This window comes from Cervus elaphus, chromosome 5 (genome assembly GCF_910594005.1).
Source record: "Cervus elaphus chromosome 5, mCerEla1.1, whole genome shotgun sequence".
NCBI classification, from domain to species: Eukaryota; Metazoa; Chordata; class Mammalia; order Artiodactyla; family Cervidae; genus Cervus; species Cervus elaphus.
The window spans coordinates 86,308,148-86,329,469 of NC_057819.1; the positions used below are offsets into that span (position 1 = coordinate 86,308,148).

The window sequence follows — 21,322 nt, forward strand, 5'->3', positions numbered from 1 at the left end:
AAGAGAGGTGGACACCGCACTGTTTAAGTCAACGAAGGCCAGGGCCCCTCCTGCTCTCTGGCCATGCCTTTCTCTGCAGATGTTGTTCCTGCTTCAGAGAAACTGAGGCAGAGGGCTGAGGGCACAAGCGTGAGCTCCCTGCCCCTGCCGCCTCTTCGTGCCCCAAGTTAATGTTCCAAAGGCATAAAGTGGCCAGATCATTCGGGGAAGCTAAAACTGCTCCCTGAGAGGGCCTGAAGTGATCTCTGAAAATAGTTTGCTAGTCACTTGACCCAGAAAACACCACAGATTGTGTCAACTCAGAGGTTCAGATCTTTGTGTTCACGTCAAGACCTGTGAAACCGCCCAGCCCATCGAGGGTACGTGGACCCGAAACCCGCCCAGGCTGGGAACGGCGCCCCTGGGTCACGCTCCGCGGGGGGCTCACCCGACGAGGCTCCCCGGAACCAGAGCAAGATGCTGGGCCGACGTGACGCCCGGTGACTGGTCTACCAGCGGGGAGGATTATTTCAACAGAAAGGGGAAAGGATACATCTGACTGAAGCGCCGTGCTCATCAGGCTCTGCGTCCACTGACTCCTCAGTGAGTCAGCGAAGGCCGCTTCGTGACGGGGGACGGACGCGGCGGCGAGCTCAGCCCAGGCAGGGCTTGGAGGGCCAGGCTCCTGCCTTGGCGGCCTCGCATGTGCGGTGGGGGCCTTGTATGTGAAATGGCAGCCTTGAGTGTGTACTGGCAGCCTCGAGTGTGAAATGGCAGCTTCACGTGTGAAACGGGCTGTCTCTTCCTGACGTGTCCTTAGACAAGAGCCCTGTCCAGGTAAAGACCTAAAGGGGGGCCTCTGGGGATGCGGGAGCGACATTTAACGTGTCACAGTTTGGTGGTGGAGAGGAAACGCGCGTCACCCACCCAGCCCCTGAAGAAACGCCAGGGCACGCACAGGACCTCACACCACCTGTAGGCGTGTGGCATTTTATTTATTGTAGAAAAGTGTAGAGGGATAATCTGGTCAAAGATGGATCCAATTCTTGCTGGGTAAGCAGACACCAGCCACGGTGGACATTCTTCCTGGACCGAACATCGTCCCCACTGTCTCCTGCCCTTCCGGGCCAGGATGGCACTGAACCCCGTAGCAGAGTCCCTGGGCTGAGGCTCCAGGGCCAGACGGCCACACGCCCAGCCCCACGGGGCCCTTCTGCACAGGCGGTTCCCGGGGACAGGGAGAGGGGCTCTCAAATTGTGCGTGAACTGGAGGGTTAAGGCTCAAAACTGGAGCAGGTACGAAAGCGTTCATACCCCTGCTTCTCAGACGTCTTAGCGAGTTCCTCCTTGGTCACCAGCGACAAATGCAATTAGCTGCGCTGCAGGAACCGGATGCTAGCCCAGCCCTGCTCACCTGCCACTCTTGCTGTAGGAACACCAGCGGGGGAATCGGGAAGCTCTTTCCTTGAATAAACTGGTGGTTGAGAATAAACTCTCCATCGCCCATGAGCAGGCCCCTGCCGCTGGCCGGGGAGGGGCCTGTGAGCCCGGAAGACAGCAGCACCATGAGGGGTCGTAGATAAGCTTAAGGTCACGTGGGTCCTGTGTTCCCTGGAAGCCCCCCCACGGCGGGGAAGGCCAGTTCCTGGAGCCAAGGGCTCCGATGTCAGCGGCTGCACGCGCTGCCTGTGCGTTCAAAGGGGAGAGGAGACCCAGAGCGAGCAGGAGCGTCTGCTGCTGGAAGGGAGGAGCCAGGAACAGAGGCTGGCCCTGAAGGTACTCCTCACCCCGTGACTGTCAGCGCCAGGCTGGATGCTGCCAGCCTTCCGCGTCCTACAGAGAGGCTGGCCGGCCCGCCTTCGCCGCGGCTCAATGCCTGGTTTCCGTCAGGGACAGGAGAGGAGCTCCCCGGCTCCCCCTCTGCCAGCTTGGACCACGACGCCGCCAGTGGGGCCCCGGGCATCTCAGCTGGCCACGGGGTGGCCCCTGGGGCCGCGGCAGGTCAACCTCCCCGAGGCTGTTCTCAGAGAAGGGGACCCAGGCAGGGGCCCCGAAACCAGCAACATTCTTGGTCTCTCTGCTTTCTCTGCTTCTCGGATCACGGTTTTGCCGCCTTTGAGTTCCACGGACCCGCAGACCTCACATTCTGATTTTCCTTCCTACGCAGCGCCTCAGTGCGAGGAGACGGCGTGTGCCCAGCCAGGTGCGGGGTGGAGACACAGCAGCGTGAGGATCCCCCTTCCCGCTCCTGCTCCCGGCCCTCCTCTGCGCCAGTGGCCGCAGGCTCACGGGGCCAGGGGCGAGCGCACGCTGCCGCCTGCCGACCACCCTGCCTCCGAGCGCGGGCCGGGGCGGCCAGGACGACCCTGCTTGGGTGTAGGAAGACCTCGTGGTACGTGCTGTACCCGTCATTGCCTTTTAGGTTCGGGGTGGGGAGAGGGGGCTGCGGCCACAGCCAGGGTAATAAATACTGAACGGGGTGCTGTGGCCCGCGGCCCAACGTGTCATGCGGAACCGGAACACATCGAGGGGAAGCAAAAAGCCACTTGACTCCAGCGCTGGTCTCCTGTGCCTGCTCATCGCGGTGGTTTCGGGTGTGATGGGCCGCTCTGGCCCTCGGCTTCAGAGGCAGGGCGGGGGTGGGCAGGCAGTTCTTCCTACGTGGACGGCGAGTCCATCGTCGAGAGGATCCGAACGACTTCTGCCCGCTGGGTGGGTGAGATGTGCTGCGTCATATGGACGATGGAATCCATGGCGACCTCTGGGTTGGCCTGGACCAAGCTGGAAGGGGAAATTGGGGGTGGTGAGACGGAGAGAGACAGCCGTGCCTGGGTCAGTGGCGTTTAGAACTGCCAAGAACCCGCTCCCAGGGCCCACCGTGGATCCGGCAGCCCCTGCCTCACCTTGTCCTGTCTTCCTACTCGAGACAGGCCCCCCACAGCACGGTCGGTACCAGATGAACTGCCAACGCTCCACTATGTCAAAAAGTGCGGAAGTAACTTGAGCCAAAACCGAGATGGGGGCACGTCACAAAGACAGTGGGCCCTGCATGAAGCTGCTCCCACTAGCTAAACCTGGGACATGTGGGGCATCAAAAATGAGTTAAAGTCATTGAAAAGACAGAAGACACTCACTGGTCTATACCAATAATGAATATAGAATAAATGGAGGCGGAGAGAGGCCTTTTGCTGCGGGAGAATCAGGGTGGTCACAGGTGACTGTGGAGCACGTGCAGGAGTGGGAACGTTGTCATTCTGCAACCTCGCTGTAAAGACTGGATCAGGCATGACTCACCCCCGAGTGCTACATGCAAGCAGCTCTGATGAGCAGGAATCTGCCTGGCCTCTAAGTGTCTCTCCACAGGCTGGTTAGTAGGTTCGAGGAGAAAGATCAGGAGTTGGACAGTGGGGGAGTCGAGCAACAGCTCGACCAGGTGATGGAAGCCAACGTGGGGACTGGCAGGTGACATCACGCGCCCTCAGGTACCATCATGGACGTGACATCCGGGCTGCGAATGCACAGCCTGAATCTAATCACGAGCAGACATCGGGCAAACTCAAAACGAGCAGGGGTCTACAAAGGGTGGTTTAGATAAAAAGCCGTGGTGTTCAACTTATGAAAACTAATCATTTTACCATGGTTATGTCAGGGCATAGCCCTGATGGCAAAGGCATACTGAAGTATTGGGGGTAAAGGGCCATGACAGGCCATAATAGATGTAACTTATCTTTAAATGGTTCCGAAAAAGAAAGAAATACACATAAGAGTGTGCTTGCTCTTTTTATATATAAAACACACACAAATGATACAGCAAATCAAGAATGGGAAGAAGGGATAGTTAGGGAGTTTGGGATGGACATGTATACATGCTTTACTGAAAATGAATAACCAGCAGGGACCTCCTCATAGCACGGAACTCTGCTCCATGTTATGTGCAGCGTGGAAGGGAAGGGGTCTGGGGGGACCATGGATACATGTGTATGTACGGCTGAGTCCCTTTGCTGTTCTCCTGAAACTATCACAACGTCGTTAAGTGGCTGTACTCCAATATAAAATAAAACAAGTTAAAAAAAAAAACAAAAATGATATAGCAAATGAGGCAAAATGTAAATAGCAAGCACGTCTGGGTTTTTTGTTCTCTGTACTGTGTTTAGTTCTGCAGTTTTTCTGTAAGTGAAATGTAGTCCAAATGAAAAGTTCAGAAGAATGTCCCCTGCAGTCTCTGCCACCCAGCCCGTGGAGGAGACAGAAGCCTCTAGAACACAGCTCCCTCTTGGCTGGGGGAGGGGAGGAGGTAGTTTCCTAGGAAACCAGGATGCAATGGGCTTCCCTCCCCAGCGGTTCATCCAGTTTTTAGGATCTGCATCTGGAGCTAACAGTTGGGCACGGTGAGCTAAGTGCCCCTGGGGAGCAGGCGCTGAGCGAGCCCGGTGCTCCAGGACTCTGTTCTCATCTGATCAGCGCCTCAAACTGAAGGGGCCACAAAGACCGCAAGGCATTGTCAGCCCACCGTTCGTGCAGACGTCGCTAGCTCCCCAGAAGTGAGCCCACTGCTGCCGAGGGGCCCCCTCCCTGTGGTCTCACCTGCGGATCTGCTTGAGGACGTAGTCTCTGCTGATGTACTTGATGTTCTCCTCGATCACTGAGCGGACGCCGTCTTCCTCTGTCAGCTGTTTCTCCAGCCACTCCACCAGATCCTTGTTGTTGTCCCAAACATAGGCCTGCGAACAGATGACGCCCGGTCAGACGCCAGGGCCCAGCCCAGGCCGGACACCCCGACAGATCTACATCTGGGAGGGCCACTGCAGAAGTGTCCTCAGCGTAAAAGAGTCACCCCCAGTTCCTCTGTGACTGCTGGCTTTGTAGGAGGCGGCGGAAACAGGCCTCAGGACAGGAGCTGCCCTCACCCCGCAGCCAGCTTTCTGATGTGACACGCACGCTTGGAGAACCCACCTGGGCACTGCCCAGAGGCGTCTGTGCTCACACGGACGCTGATGCCGCTCTTTTGTCCCTGACTGTTTAGCCAAGAGCTGAATGGGCGTGAAACACGGGCGGGATGTCCTGCTGGCTAAGACTCTGCGCTCCCGATGCAGGGGGCCCAGGTTCTATCCCTGATTGGGGAACTAGATCCCATACGCCACAACTAAGAGTTCGAATGCCAAAGTCAGGATCCCAAGTGCTGCAGCTAAGACCCAGGGCAGCCAAATAAACAAACAGATAAATAAATGCTGAATGACTTGTGCTTTTTGAGGAGCTGAGACACGATTCCTAAGCATAAGACTCTGGTCCTGGCTGGCGACAGAGGCCGAGGCGGCCAGAGGCGAGGGGCGTGCTGCCGCCGGGTCAGAAACGTACACCCCGGTTTTTCCCGAAGGGTCAGGACGTCCATCGCCCTGAAAGTCTCAACACACCACCTCTCACCTCCCCGTCAGATCATTTAGCCGAGCATTTCCCAGGTAGTTGATTCCATAATAATTCAGGAGTGTGTTAGAAACCTAATCGCCTTCTCCTGGCTCTCGTCTCCTCTCATTTTCTTTACAAATCATTTAGGAATCGTTTTGTTAATGGTTTCCGGAAAACCAAGTACTGCCATTAGGGCTCATTCATATTTATGTCATTTTGTTTGGGTAATTAAACACAAAGCTCGTCATTTAAAGGTGCGCTATCCTCCTCTGTTATCACTAACCGAGTCAAAGTCAGAATGACAATGAGTTTGGCGCTGTAATTTAATAGGTGGGTGCATTAGGGAGCTCGGGAGGTGGCCCAGGAAGCCTGGATACCCACAGAGGCGCCTACACCGCGGCTGGGACGCCGGGGGCCTGCCAAGTGCAGAGGGCGCATCCCCACCACACCCGCTAGAGGTGGCATGCGGGAGGCCAGGAGCCGTGCTGCTTCCTAAGGCTCCACTCCCGGCCTTTAAAAATAAGGGTCTCTTTCCAGACTCTCCCGTCCCCATCTCTGCCTTGGCCGGTGAGTCCATGGGAGCTGGTTGTTTATTATATACCTTGTAACTGACTTCCACGTTTCTAACGAGTCTCAAGGAGTCCTTCACAATGGAACGATTAAGGAGACCCAGGATTAAGGATCAGCGAGGTGCCGTTTCTAGTTCTTTCGTCCATTTCCTTTGCTGGCCCCAAATTTGCCCATCCCTGTTTGTAATCAATCACTGGTAAAAGGGTCAGTTCCCCTGGTCCGGGCGGGCGGCCAGGACAGGGCAAGGCTGGCGGGGGGGGGGCGGTCGTCCCCCCACTCCATGCGTGGGCAGGATGCTGGCACCCCAAGGCTGAACGGCAGGCGAGTATTTTGTTCTGGGAAAAAGGAGGCACCACACCACTCTCTATCAACAAGGGTGGGGGTGGCGATGGTCCCCGAGGCTCAGTGGTCTTAGCATCGCGTGCCAGGCCCTGTCCACCCCACTCACGTATGGCGTGCCAACGTGCCCATCTCCACCTTGGTAATTTGGACTTCTGCACATGCCCTTACTTACGAGGATTTAGGGGGAGGAAAAAAGAAAACAATGCATGCTTCTTGGGTTTCAGAATGGGGTGGGGGTGGGGAAACCTAGATTTACCCAAGAATTCCAAAGCCTTTAGTTTAGGAGAATATTTAATACTCTTATTAATCATTTTTAATCCGTTTGCTTTTAATTAAGAAACAGCATGATGCTTTCCTATCAACATATGCCAGGGAGCAGATTAATTGTGGCTTAAGATAACTCTCCTTGATTGGTGTAATGTATTAGCTAACGAGATGCCTGCTTCTAACGATGCTCAAACGCTGCACTGGCAGGCCCGCTGCCCTCCAGAGAACACGGCTCTCCCGTCCCCTCCTGCAGCCAGAGCACGCTAGGTGTTCAAACACTGGAAAAGTCCCCAGATGGAATTAAAGCAACACATCCCAAGGTCTGGAAAATGCAGGCCCCCTTATATGAATGGTTTGCTGGTCACTCAAAATATGAGTGGACAACGACCCCCAAGTTCAACCCTGGTCAGGTGTCAACTGTAGCGCTGAGCACACAGTGGCCACGGGGTCGCGATCCTGGTCAACAGCGTTTTTAGCGAGAATCAACAAACGCAGGCACTGCAGCCCCACGGGTTCTTTTTATAACAGACCTGGGAGGGTTTGCTCTGCTGTTGGGAGCACGCTCCCCACACCCAGGGCCAGGGAGCCTGCAGGTGCTCGTTTGCCCTCCCGGAACAGAGCAGCGAGGCTCGTCACGCCACCCAGGACGGGCCGACACTCTGTCATCATCTGCCTCCTTGAAATTATGAAAACGTGGCTGATGACTCCCACTGTGGGTTTCAAGCACCTGCGGCATGCTGGGCTGCTCATCTCATGACAGGCCTGGGCCCGTTTGTTACCTGTCTGCACTCATCCCAACCGGAAAGTTTTAAAACACCAGTCAAGCATCAGTGATTAAAGGTCGGAGCAGCATGGCCTTACAGTGCGTGTTCAGCGGCCCTTTATCCGGCGGTGCATCCGTGGGTCAGTATCTCTGGCAAGACTCGGCTCACTAATTGTGTGTAGTAATTAGTCTATCTTACAAAATCTAAATGACCTGTTGGGAAAGTTTCATTCCTAATGTATCGGATTGCTGTTAAGGCCTCCTTACTCGGTGGTGGAGCAGGGCCTGGGGGTGAGCGGGTCGCGGGCTGATGGAAGTGAGCCCGAAGCCCAGGCCCCGCAGATAACTCACCTTATGAGCAGCCTGGAGACATCTCTGCAAAGCGTTTGTTTTTTTTTCCTGAGGCTTTGGAGTATAGCAGCAGTAGCCCCGTGGGCTGGGGTGGCCTGCTGGACCTCATTTCTGGAGAGCTGCCCCAACCCCGTTCCTGCTGCCCAGGGTCTACCTTACCTCCTCCCTTCCTGGCTCTAAATCGGAAGTTTGATGCCTGAGACTTGTTCAACGGGAAGCCTGGGGACAGTGGAAATCAGATGACCCTATCAGTGGTGCTTCTTCCTCTACCGACTTCACGAGGGCCTCCACTGGCCATTTCGTCTCATTTGGGAACCCAGAAGAAGAATGGATTTGTAGCTTCCTGGCTCGTAAGGGAGCTCCGTGGACAGATTCGGGCCAAGTCAGGGGCTTCTCTGGTGGCTCAGAGGTGAAGAATCCGCCTGCCAATGCAGGGGACTCAGGTTTGTTCCCTGAGTCGGGACGACCCCCTGGAGAAAGAACTGGCAACCCACTCCAGTGTTCCCACCTGGGAAATGCCACGGACAGAGGAGCCTGGCGGGCTACAGTCCATGGGGTCACAAAGAGTCGGACACGACTGAGCGACTCGGCAACAACAAGAAGTCAGAGAACGGCCTGAGAGCGATCGGGGCGCGCGGCTCCCACCACCATTCTGAGCTACGCGGTCACTGAGCCCGCCTGCTAACATGCCACGCTGAGGGGGAGGAGGAAGCCGAGCACCAGACAGTCTTACAACGTCGTTAAAAATGCCCCGAACCTTGTGAAGCAAACAACATCCCTATTTTACACGTGAGGAAAGGGAGGGTTAAGTGCGTCTGAGCCAGCAAATGGCAAAGCGGGATCCAAAAAGTGTTAAGATTTCAGAAAACACATCCTTCTCAATTTCTTCTACTGGAGCTTGTATGGGGGGAGCTACTGGGTGGGTGGGAAGTCAGCCTGTCTGAAAAACCACACACCTTCAACTGTGGATCTGAGAGTCAGCAGAGGAAACGTGCCCGTGAGACATACTTGTGCCTTGTTCTGACAGCCAGCTTGAACCTAAGCTCTTATTTTCTCAGGGAACTGTGGCGATGCTTCTCTTCTGCCTGCAGTCAAACTACGAACCATAAACCCTACTATTTCCTACAGTGGGATTGCCCCTGTGGATTCAGACAGAGTCCCGTAACTCATGCTAACAGAGTCCTCCCTCTAAGGGAGACAAAAGAATTCTGCTCCTCAGTTATAACACATCACGGTGTCTTCAGACTTGCTATCCCAGAATCTCTTTTTTCAGGACTAAGATTTAAAACAAAGAAATTTCTATGAGAAGGAACACACAGCATGGCCCACAGACGCCCACACTAAGCGTCCTTTCTGACCTGTAACCACAGTAAGGATCAGCGGGGCCAAGCCAGGCTCCAGACCTGGCGTGGCCACAGCACACCACACCCACCCCCGTTTGAAGAACCGAGGGAAGGTGCGGGTTTTTAGGTGCCCCCTTATTCCCAAGCACCGAGCAGGCATGGCCCCTCCGAGGCAGCCACACGGCTTTTCAACAGGGCGACACTCTCTGCTCTCAAGGGCGCCGCAGATTTTATCACCTGCCTCCCACTAACCCGAGTTCTGCTGAGCCCGCAGAATCCAGAAGGAGGTTTCAAAGCCACACAGAGAGATCACCCGCCCTTCCTCTCTCTGTCCCCCTGCCCTGAGGGCTCCAAGGAACACTGACTTCTGTAGATGGGGGGAGCAGTACATTTGGGTCCTGGAGCCTCTGGTCTCCCCTCCTGAGTCGGGGTGTCTTCTGCACTTGACCTTCAGCCAGGAGCGTGTGCACACAGGCGACTGTTCCCTCCATCGACAAGGGAGGCGCGACCTGCTTCCCCAACAGGCGTTCCCGGGGGGGCGGGAGGCGAGGGCACCCCCAAACCAGGCCATGCGCGTCTGTCAGTGACTCACGCAAGAGGAAGGCCCTCTCCCGGCAGCCTGTGCACACTCCATTTACCTGGCCGGCCACTCCGAACTGCAGAACAACCTCTTATTTTACACTTGCGTGACTTTCAATGCCAACTTCCACGCGAAGCTGCCAGTGGCCACTGACAAAATCATCTCACTCAATTATGATGCCACGGACTGACCTGAACCTGAACCACAAGTCACAGAAGGCTGTGCTCCCCGGTTGCACAGCTGAAATATTTATCCAAGGCAGCTTTTCAGTCGTAAAGAAACGGGGGGACTTAACACAGAGGGAAATCTTAGAATCACCCTGACCCACTGACTTTAAAACTGACAGTAGGCTTTGGAATTGCTTCCTGGGAACAGTCAGCGGAGAACTTAGGTGCCACTTCCTGGGAGGAGGCCAGCGTGCCTGCCACCCGGCCCTCCACGCAGCCCTCCAACAGCCCGCATCAGTGCTCTAAGCTGGCAATTACCACCTGTCTTCCGTCACGCGGCTACCAGGAAGAGAGAAGTGTATTTCCAGCACATAACTACCCATATCCTGATAAAATGTATATATGATGTTTATGATTCAATCCAGATACTATGAATAAAGGTTGATTGCTTTTACTTAGTAAGAATAAACAGAAATAAAAGTTCCAACTTTTCCTGCCCATCCTCCCGTGGATGGTCTTATGCAGCCCACGGTTCCAGAGGCAGTTCCATGGTTCCTGGCTGGCCCGGCTGCAGCCCCTGAGAGGATCGCTGGGGACACGGGGTCCTGAACTCAGCCCCGGGGCAGGATCGCCGGGGATGCGGCCTCAGTGGGCGCTGTGCCCGCCCTACCCCGTGCGGTCACCCCCGGGAGATGCCTGGCCCGCCGTTCCCTGCAGGGTGGACCTGAGATCCGAAGACCTTCAGCGGCAGCCTTAGTGCCCGCGTCAGGGTCCCCTGCTGTCCGGCTCCTGCCCCCTCAGTGCCGCCCCTGAGGGGTAGCACCCATCACAGCAGCCCCTTCTGCCCGTGAGACACTCAGCGGCTCCCGCAGAGCCGAGGACAGAGCCCCGCCTCCCCGCACCGCGCACTCCCCCGCCCCGCCCCAGCTTGGGCCATCCTGAAGAGCCCGCGGTGTCCCACGCACGGCGCTCCCGCCACCAGGCTTGGCGCACGCAGCTCCTGCTGCCTGAAACGCTCCCCCGTGCCCCAGCCCGGCCTTCCCTCTGCTTCCTCCTACTCTGCTCCCAGGTCTCTGCTGAGACATCGCTTCCAGAAATCTTCCCACAGAGTGAGTTAGGCTCTGCGCTTTGCGAAGCCCCAGGTCTGCCGTGGTTGACGTTGGCCACTCCTGTCCATGACCTCTTGATGGCTCAGCCGCCCTGCCTTGGTGGTGGGCTCAGCAAGGACGGGAGCAATGTCTGCTTCTCTCCCTGGCCAGTATATACTGATGGGAAGCCTTCAGGAAGGTTTGCTGAATGAGCTGCAAGGAACGCCTGATCGCCCGTCTCACAAGCTGACAAGACGGGTTACAGCGGGGAGGACACAGGCTGAGGCCCGTACCCCCCTCCCCCTCCCAAGGCCCAGAGACTCTCAGATGCCAAGCCGGACAGTGCTGGGGGTGGGGGGTGAGGAAGGGCATGAAAGTTCCTCCGGGGGTGCCCACCTACCTTCACGGTTCCCTCCACCTCCACAAACCAGCGCCTTAACATGGCCTGGATCTGGCCATCGGTCAGCTCGGGGTTGGCGTTGTGGATTTTCTTCTTGACCAGGTCCTCCAGCAACAGACGCCTCAGCCGCCAGTAGAAGAAGGTGCGTGAAGTCTTCCAATCCAGGATGTCCTACCCCGGGACAACAGTGAGCTCAGTCACCCCAGCTCAGTGCCCAGGCCGGAGGCACTCCACGGGCGCAAACCCTACTCTCCAGCGAGTGCCTCGGAGACCTGAGAGCCGGCCGTGAGCTCCCAGCCCCTGTAGACATCTGCCCAGTTCAGAGCCACCGCCCAACGCGCCCCTGACCCCAGCACCGTGCAGGGATGGCCTGGCTGGCGGCAGGCCTGCACGTGCTGGAGACGTTCCGGGGGAGGGGGGTGTCTCGAATTCCCAGATAGCCAGAGTGTGGAACTGGTTTTGAGCAGAGAGCTCAACTTTGCATGCAGGTTTTGGGTTTCCTTGCTGGCCCAGATGGTAAAGAATCTGCCTACAATGCAGGAGACCTGGGTTCGATCCCTGGGTTGGGAAGATCCCTGGAGGAGGGCATGGCAACCCACTCCAGGACCGGTGGGGTGGCTGTCCCCAGGGGACTGCATGGGGCTCAGTTTCCCACCAGTAAAATGGAGCCTGCCTCCTGAGGAGTGCCCGGGAACCTAAATCATGAACAGTTTTAGGATGATAACGGGCATAGCGGAGGGAAGAGGTCTCCTCTCCAGAAGAGAACACGGTCTCCTCCACGTACAGCCGACAGCTCCCGATGGGGGAGCCCGGGTGCGCGTGTGCGTCTCTGACAAGCCGGGCTCAGAAGCGGCGGTCGCCTACTCACGTTAATGACTCCCTTCTCCTGCATGCGGCCCGGGGTGTCGTGCAAGTCCGCAAACTGCACGGCCACCTGGTGGTAGATGGGAAGGAGGAACTCCTCCCGCTCCTTCAGCTTGCTCTCCAGCTCCTTCCGCTCGGCCGCACTGAGCTCGGGGGTGCCTGCGAGGAGACAGACTGTCAGGGGTGGGGGGCCAGGGGCCCTCCTCGGGAGCGGCAGTGGTCTCGGGGGCTCGGAGGCCCGGCTCTCCGCTGTCTTCACTGCCTCTGCTGATAACTGGACCCCGCGGACACCAGACCTGCCGTGGGGCCCTTCCCGGTGGGGGTGACAGTCCTACAAGCAGCCTCTGGGGGGCCCACTCCCCAAGCAGGTGCCAACCATCTCCTGGAGGCCGCTCCCCACCTCACTGACAGTGGGCCCCTGGTCCCCACAAAGGACACTGAGTGCCCCGTGAGCAGCCCCAGAAGGGCCGCCCCGCCCCGCCCCGAGCGTGGACCAGCTGGGACACCCTCCACCTCCACACACCGGCCAGCAGTGATTCCCCCACCACGTCCGGTCACCTGCCCACCCCGAGGACCTGCCGTCTCCTCAAAGCTGGGAGCTGCCTGGCTTCACAGCTCTAAACTCACATGTGGATACTCTTAACATGAAATCAGTTAGAATCCACCCCAGTGAGAGCCTGAAGCACATGTCTCATGCCGGCTCGATGGATTAGCACGCCTCCTTGTCTCCTGCTTGGATTTATGGCCAGAGCCAACCCCTGACCACTGTGACAAAGACACTCTAGTTCTTAGGCTAAAAGGAGAGGAGGAGAAAAGAGAAAGGCAGGGGACTTCCCTGGTGGTCCAGTGGGTGAGACCCTGTGCTCCCAATGCAGGGGGCCCAGGTTTGATCCCTGGTCAGGGAACTAGATCCCACATGCCGCAGCTAAGACCCACCCGGCATAGCCTAATAAATAAAAGACAGTCCACAAACCCCATCTGGATCAGCAAACTTAAAAGCACATAGCACCCTCACTCAATAGATGAGACCGTGGAATTCCTTATAACAAGGAGCCTCCCGCCCCCACTCACCAGTATCCCAAGAGAGGAGCTGCTCTGTTGTACTTTTTTCCCTAATGACACTCAGAATGAGACGTGCAATCAATACCAAAAATTTAGCTGCCTGCCTAGCAAGGAGGCATAAGTCTAGCTGAAGGAGTAATAGGTGACAGCCCCTGGTGTTGGCGACAACCTCAAGTGCGTGGTCACCAAAGCTGACAAACAACTGCATGACCACAGGTGACGGCATGCAGAAGAGAAGGGTCTATTTCAAGCATGTCTGTCTGGAATGGGCCTCGCTTTTCACTGTGAATCACAAGCCATAAACAGCCTTGGGCTGCCGAGCGAGCTGTAAGTATCATCCATAAACACATGTTAATAGAACAGGGGTGGAACTCTAGTACCTAGCTTCGGTTTTATGAGGTTTTTGGATACCCAAGTCCACTTTTTTTTTTTTTTAAACCCATCACTACTTTGAAGCTGTGATGAGAAGTGGGGAGGGCGATCCTTCCTTGGGCTCTGACACTGACGGATCACACTGGGCCCCTGACCCTTCAGCAGCCTTCTTTCCAAAGCAGGTACATGGCATGACAACAGCGGGCCCCCCACTGTGAGATGAGATGGAGGCCCATTCATTCCAGTTGGACCAGTCTGGAGAATTCCTGGGAGGAGAGCTGACCAGCTTCTTCTGAGATGAGATGGTCACAGGTATAATACCCTTGATAGGGAAGCAAAGATCTTGTCTTTTCCAATAAAAAGAACCAAGAGACTCCTTGGGGAAATGGTTGACTCCAGGGCTGGGGCAGGAGAAATATTAAGATGAACCTGGAATGTACTGTCACAAAAAGTGGGAAAGCTGACCGGGCATGCCACAAGGACACAGGAGGGACTTCCCTGGTGGTCCAGTGGTTACGATTCTGTGCCTCTGCTGCAGGGGGCACCAAGTTTGATCCTTGATAAAGGAACCAAGATGTCACATGCTGTGTGGCCAAAAGAAAATAAAGAACTTCTTAAAAAAAAAAAAAAAAGACACAAGAGCCAGTGTGAAGGTGTTCCGGCAGGCTAAATCTGGGACAATTTGAGCATCGGGCTGAATATTTATGGAATTAAATAAGAACCTGTAAGTCACCCTGACACACGTAACTAAATGGAAGAGAAGGGAAAAGAAAGCCCTCCCTCTCCCCAGACCAACGACTAATAGAGAAGGAATGGCAGAGTTAGAAAATCACCATTTTACAGCCATCACAGTCATTGATTCTGCCAAGAATTATCAATAGATACTAAAACTGTGCGTGAGCATTTGACGAGGAACAGGATATTTACATAGTCTCAAAGTATCTCCTTACAAATTACTTACTAATTACAAAGGGGGAAGATGACAACGCTACAGTGAACAAAACCTTAAACAAGTAATCAAAGCTGACCAGCGCCGAGAGCGGGACAAGCTGACATCACGTGCCTCCTGAGGAAACGTCCTGAGGAGGACATGACATCACTTTTGCAATATTCCTGCCAAAAATGCATAATCTGAATCTAACCCCAGGGAAATGTAAGACAGACCCAAATTGTGGAACATGCTACAGAAAGTGACCTGGACTTTCTAAACAATGTCAAGATCATGAAAGACAAAGAAAGGCCCAAGAACTATCCCAGATTAAAGGAGACAAAATCCTGGATGATAAATTGCAACACGTGCTCTGAGATTAGATCTCAGATCTGGACACCCTCCCCCCTGCAAAAAAAAGCTATAAGGCTATAAAGGAAATTATTAGGACAGCTGGTAAAACTTTAATATGAATCATGGATTAGACAGTAATATTGTATCAGTGTTATAGCGTCTGATTTTAATAAATGTATTTTGCTTATGTAAGAGAAAGTCTGCGTTCTTAGAAACACACGCTGAATATGTATGGACAAAGGAGCGTGATGTCTACAAATGATCTCAGACGGTTGAAAGAAAACGTGTACGTGTGTGGGGAGAGTGAGCGAGGCAACACGTGCATGTGAAAATGGTAAAGCAAGTCAGACAAGATGGCAACAGGAGGTGAATCTGAGAACAGGACATCAGAAGTTCACGGTACCATTCTTGTAACTTTTCTATAAAATTTTATCAAATGGAAAAAATTAGAAGAATAAGTGCCACTAAAAAAAAAAAAAAGTTTATCTTGGCCCCCTAATGCGTACAGTTAACCAAAGTTAATATATACAGGACACTAAGTGCTTTTCATCCATTGACCTGTTTAATCCTTACAACGACCGTATGAGGTTGGCATTCCTATTATCCTCATCTTACAGGTGAGGAAACCGAGGCATTGCTTATTTATGTAACTTACTGAGGCCACAGAGCTAGATGGGGCCAAGCCAGGCCCCGCGTGCAGCAGCTGGGCTCCTGAGGCTTATGCACATTGTGTTGTGTGTGTTCCTGGCTTATGTGGACACGTGTTTTGGCAGTGGTATCCCTTAAAACTTTAAAAAAGGCTAAATCAGAGGATGGCAGCATCCTGCCTGATAAAGCTGAGGTGCCACCTCTGTCCCATTCCACAACCAGACCAAGACAACACGGCCAATAAACCCCACTCTGTATGTGAGTGGCTAGGATATCGCCCCCTGTTACAGGCATACATACCTAGAGAATACTTTATGGATAAAAAATGCCAAAACAAGTACAAAAACATCAAAACATAATATCAAAGGTCACTGATCACAGATCACCATGAGGAATATAATAATAATGAAAAAGTTTGAAAATGCAATAAAGTGAGGTATACCTGCAATTGTATTTGTTATGGTGAAATCAAATAATGCTCTCAAGCAGGAGTGCACGCTACAGGGAAGTCGTTGGTGAAAGGAAGAGTCAGTCGATGCAGCAGACCTGACTTCTGTCTTATTTTAAGAAACGGCCACAGCTGCCCCAGCCTGCAGCAGCCACCGCTCTGATCAGTCCGCGGCCATCAACATTAAGGCAAGACCCTCCACCAGCAAAAAGATTATGATTCACTGAAGGTGCTCAGATAAATGGTAACCGCTTTTTAGCACTGAAGTATTTTTAAATTAGGGTGTGTACATAGTTTTATAAGATAGTATAATGCTATTGCACACTTAGCAGAAAACAGTATAGTACAAGCATAGCTCTTCTATGAATCGGGAAGCCAAAGAAGTCATGGGACTCACTATTGCAACAGTCACTTTATCGTGGTGGTCTCGAACTGTGGCTCAGCAGCCAGGAATCTGCCTGCCAATGCAGGGGACAGGGGCTAGATGCCTGGGTCGGGAAGATCCCCTGAGGAAGGAAATGGTAACCCACTCCAGTACTCTTGCCTGCAAAATCCCACAGAGGAGCCTGGTGGGCTACAGTCCATGGCTCTGAAGAGCAGGACACGATTTGGGGACCACACAACTGAACTCACAATACCCCTGCGGCACCACGAGACCAGCAGGGAAGATCACAGTCCTGCCGGGGGCCCAGGGACGGCAGGGCCGTGCACGTGGCTGAACAGGGCCTTCCAGACCCTCACAGCGTTCCCCCTCTGGGCCAACGACATCCGTACAGATATGTGCCCCGTGTGTAACGCACACCATCTATGGAGCATTTCCCGTGTGCCAGCGCTGCACTTCATGATTGGCGGCTCACACAGCTCATGAGGAACCACAGCTCAGACCCGGGTCTGGTCAGCAGCTAACACCACGCCTGCCAGCAGACCACCTCAGCGTTACTGAACACCTTCCAAGTTGTTTCAGGCAGACCGTCTCTAATCCTTATGCTAACCCAACCTTACAGACAGGGTATGAGGATACCAAGATCTGAAATGTGACAGTGACTTGCCCAACGGCACCCAGCTCTTAGGTAGAGAAGTCAGGACTTATACTTGGCTCTGGCTGTCTCGGAAGTCTGTATGTTAAATAGTACTGAAAGTGGCTAAGCAGTGGCCACAGGAGGGCAACTGGCTGGAGAGTCTGGTCCAGTGTTAGGCGGAGTTAGGAGCACAGCTCAGCGTTGGGTGCAGAGTGGGAGGACTTCTGGGCTTAGGAACAGGCCATTCTGGGAACAAGGCCTTGGAGGGATAACTGGTCCCTTTACCAGCTGGAGGGACACAGGCTAGTTCCCGGACTTAACAAAATTCTCATCTACCCAGTCAAGCTATTCTAGAGCTCTGAAAGAAAAATGAAATAAACCCTCCGACAGCCTGGCCCTCTGGAGACTAGGAGGATCCCAGAGTACCCCCCCAAAGCTTGCAGGGTCTGATTCCTTCGGCGATGCCTCTGATTATAGTTCAAGACCTACCTCTCCAAAAGCAGCAAAGCAAGGCAAAGACATTAGTAGAGAAGGTATACATTTTTAAATGCCCATGAGAAAGATGAGTGTACTTAAAGAGGGGGAATAAAAGGTTTTCTCCATTTTATTTTCTACAAATAAAAGGCTGCTCTTCAGCTGGTTACACACCCTCGTGCAGCACACGAAGGCCCCTCTCCTTGTAGAGCAAGGCAGCCAGTCCCGGTAATGATTTAGGGGAGATTAACAAATATGTCAATGTCTATTTTCTGCTTAATTTAAAAGCGGCGTCTATAAAGATTTTTGACTTCTGAACCCTGTTCTCCTGGAAGAAAGGAGGTAAGAATGAGGAGGGGGATAAAGAGTGATTATCCTATCATTGATCGTTTGTCAGAAGCATTTCTTATTCACTGGACTATTGTAAAAAGCTAAGCTCTCGATCAATCCTGTAAGCTCCCTGTACAATTAAATATCTTGGAATGGTTTTCTTTCTTTTCTAGCCAGATTGCAGGGCCTCGGGGTTTTTAGGGAAGCAAGCCGGCATGTGTGCGTGTGTTTAAGAATATGCCTCAGAGAGGAAAGTCATTCTTTCTAGAATCCTACTTTAGGACAAGGCTGAAATGGGGAAAGAGAGGTAGGTCACTCCCATGTCCTTCCTTCCCCCCAAACAGAGTCCCCACGAAAACCCAGAAATCCAGCCTTACAATGAAAAATGTTTAAAGAGGGACTCCCTGGCGGTCCAGTGGCTAAGACTCCGCGCTCTCAATGCGTGGGGCCTGGGTTTGGTCCCTGGTCAAGGAACTAGAGCCCTCATGCCGCAGCTAAAGATTCCACATGCTGCCACAAAAATCAAAGATTCCGTGGGCCCTAGCTAAGACCTGGCGAGCCAAATAAATAAATGAATAAGTATTTTTAAAAAAGAGTTAAATGCGAGAAGAGGTATTATTAGTGTGATCTAATGAGGGCTAACATTATTGAGATACTCCCATACACTCATGTGTAAGTACTGCTCATCTCCTTTCATCTTCATGACAAAAGATCGCTGTGATTTTATAGATGGGGAAACTGAAGCACATACAGAAGTGAAGTCCAGGGCCACAAAGGCAGGAAATGGTGGGGTTGGATTTGCACCTAGGCAGTCTGGCTTCAGAGTCAATACTTCTGAAATGAAACAAGTTAAACTGACTTGCAAGTGTCCACAGGACGGCAGCCCATCAGGTGCCCCCCTGGGGCCAGGACACTCTCTCCTCCATGGGGTCAAAGCTGAAGAGAAGTTTCTGAGGAGAGCCCTGATTTCAGCAGCAGAGGTGTTTTTACCCAGCCTTGACCCTGCGGAAGGCAGGAGATGGCTGACCTTACCCTAGGCATGAGCAGACCATCCTATGGAGCAAGATTTGGGGGGGAGGGTGAGACCTTCAAAGCTCAGAACAAAAGTCAAGAGTGGTAGGCTGAAACTCCTCTGCTCAGCCAAAGGCACTGGGTGACCTTGCAGAAATCTCTCTCCTTTTTTGAGCTGTCTCTCATTTATGGAACAACCATCCTAATCGGGCAAATAGGAAAAATGTTTTATAAAAGAATGTGATATTGAAGTGTGTGTTCTTTTAATTCTTAACTTTTTTTAAAGTTCTATCAAGAAGCCTGTGTAAATTTAAACCCAATTTTAACTTTTATGGGCCCTTCTTCCTCCTCGGAAGAAGGCAATTTGCTTTGATTGGTTAAATACTTATAATGCTAGAGAAAAAGGACTAGATCACCCTCCCCACTAAGCTCCTGAATATCTCAGCTCAGAGAACACACACCCATTCTTCAACCTGGAGACTGAAAAATCAGCATAAAAAAAGACTGGAATCTTATTAAGATTCAGACGTACAAACATAAGTAGCTGTTTAAAAAGATCTATGTAACCCCATTTTCTACGCTGAAAGAAATTTCTCTACAAAGATAGTAAGATAGGATGCAAAAAAAAAAAAAAAAAAACCAACCCTGCAAAACTATTTCTGTACCCATAACAGGTGCGCCTTTCTTTACACAAAAGCATTCTTGAAAAACTGTGTAAATCAGATCCTGTTTTAAATGCCTTAAGGGAGCTATTTAGAAGGAACCCTGCAGTGACTCCTTTGGTAAAGCAAATAATCCTTTTGTAATGGGAATAATTTCTCCCAATGTATCTGTTTTTTTTTTTTTCTTCAATCCCATTTTCATATATCTGCGTTTCTTCAAAGGGAGCTATACCTATCTAAATACAACTGTATTTGCATATTGATTTTAACAGCAACCCTCTCAAGGGACATTTAACCCTAGGGTTCCTTGTTAGTGTTAGTCCTCTACTGTTCATATTTTTAAGAATCCTTATAGTCAACCCAGAGATTTTCAGGTGGGAATAAAAAATATATACTAAATATATTACTTCCCCTGCAGCCTTGTCCCCTGTGCCGCCCTGCACACATCCCACACAGAAGGGTCAGGAAACAGCACAGAATTCTCTGAGTTCTAGTGGCAGGAAGCCTGGCAGTCTGTTTTCTTTCTCCAAGTTGCTCTCCCTAAGGTGGAAGGACAGGGATCTGAGTCACCGGGGACCCAGAGAGGAAGAGGGTCCCTCTGACAAGTTCTGACAACAACCTTGGGCAGGCAGAAGCTTAGGTTCAGTCTAACAAAGGGCCTGCCGGGTCCCTCCAGCCTGATGAACTTGTGACTTACTCCTTCCTGGGAAGAGGCAAGTCCAGAGGCTTCAACAAAATCCGATTAACAGATCACACCAAAAGGGGCCCTTCTTCCCAGAAGCTGTCACTATTGCACTGAACTGTATGAGGCCAAAGAGCTTCTGAATAAGCGCGATGAGGTGGGTTTAAGCTGGGCCTTCTTAACGGGGGTTTCCCTGGTGGCTCAGACGGTAAAGAAATCTGCTTGCAATGCAGGAGACCTGAGCTTGATCCCTGGGTCAGGAAGATCCCCTGGAGAAGAGAATGGCAACCCACTCCAGTATTCTTGCCTAGAGAATTCCATGGACAGAGGAGCTTGCCGGGCTACAGTCCATGGGGTCGCAAAGAGTCAGACACGACTGAAGGACTAAAATTTTCACCTTCACTTCCTTAAGAGGGGAGGTGCCTTCATGATTTAACCTTCAGCAGTCTTCCTATCACGGATACCGGGGCTTGGGGGCCTGATGCCCCCAGGGGGACACACCGCGTACCACAGAGATGGGGCCAGAGGCTGCTCCCCAGGCTGATGGGTCGGGCTTCTTTCTTTCCTGTGCTCAGCTTTCCAGGCAGGGACGCCATTTCCTGCCTCAACAAGACATCCAGGCTCCTCTCCGCTTACAGCATCTCGAAGAGGACACGAGATGGAAAAGCACGCGGAGCGCAGTGACCCATCACCTCTGCCAGAAACAGCAGCTCGACTGAGTCCCCCTGACCCAAGGAAGCGTCCGTTTCCTGTCATCCTGGTGGCTAAAGGGGGAGCTCCGGAGGGAGGCAGTCCTGAGGATCTTCAGACACATGGATCCTCACCCGCAGCTACTCCCTCTGCCCAGGGTGCCTCAGGCTGGAAGGCGTGGGGTGAAGGGTAGATGTGCCTGCAGATCTGGGCAGGGGCCAGCTTGCCGGGGCTGCCTCTGCCTGCATCAGACCACCACTCCCAGCGCACGCTCCGTCCTCGTGGGCAGCGCCGGCATGCAGCATGGCAGGCTGCCCGGCTGTCTGGGAACAGGGCCACGGCCAAGACGTGTGTCTGGAGAAGAAAGAAGCTCCACCAAGCAGCCCCTTGGCCCGGGTGTTCTTTGCGCTGAGGACAGGGGCGGCAGGGAGCGTATAGTGACTTTGCACTTGGACCGGAGGGCTCTCTCTCCACCTAAATTGATTTGTCACTTCCCTCTGAGCACAGGAGGGCGAGGATCCAGGA

At 53.1% G+C, this 21,322-nt stretch overlaps 1 protein-coding gene across 7 annotated transcripts in view; it reads right to left on the reverse strand.

The window, feature by feature from the left end:
- Nucleotides 1–955: 955 nt before the first annotated feature.
- Nucleotides 956–21,322, reverse strand: part of ACACA (acetyl-CoA carboxylase alpha) — a 276,125-nt gene continuing 255,758 nt past the window's right edge. For all 7 annotated transcript variants that reach the window (XM_043902905.1, XM_043902907.1, XM_043902908.1 and 4 more), the window contains 4 exons: nucleotides 12,122–12,276; nucleotides 11,254–11,424; nucleotides 4,564–4,700; nucleotides 956–2,760 (listed from right to left, as the gene is read on the reverse strand). In XM_043902905.1, coding sequence (XP_043758840.1) covers nucleotides 2,637–2,760; nucleotides 4,564–4,700; nucleotides 11,254–11,424; nucleotides 12,122–12,276 — 587 coding nt within the window. In that variant the 3' untranslated portion in view covers nucleotides 956–2,636. The remainder of the gene's footprint in view (nucleotides 2,761–4,563; nucleotides 4,701–11,253; nucleotides 11,425–12,121; nucleotides 12,277–21,322) is intronic.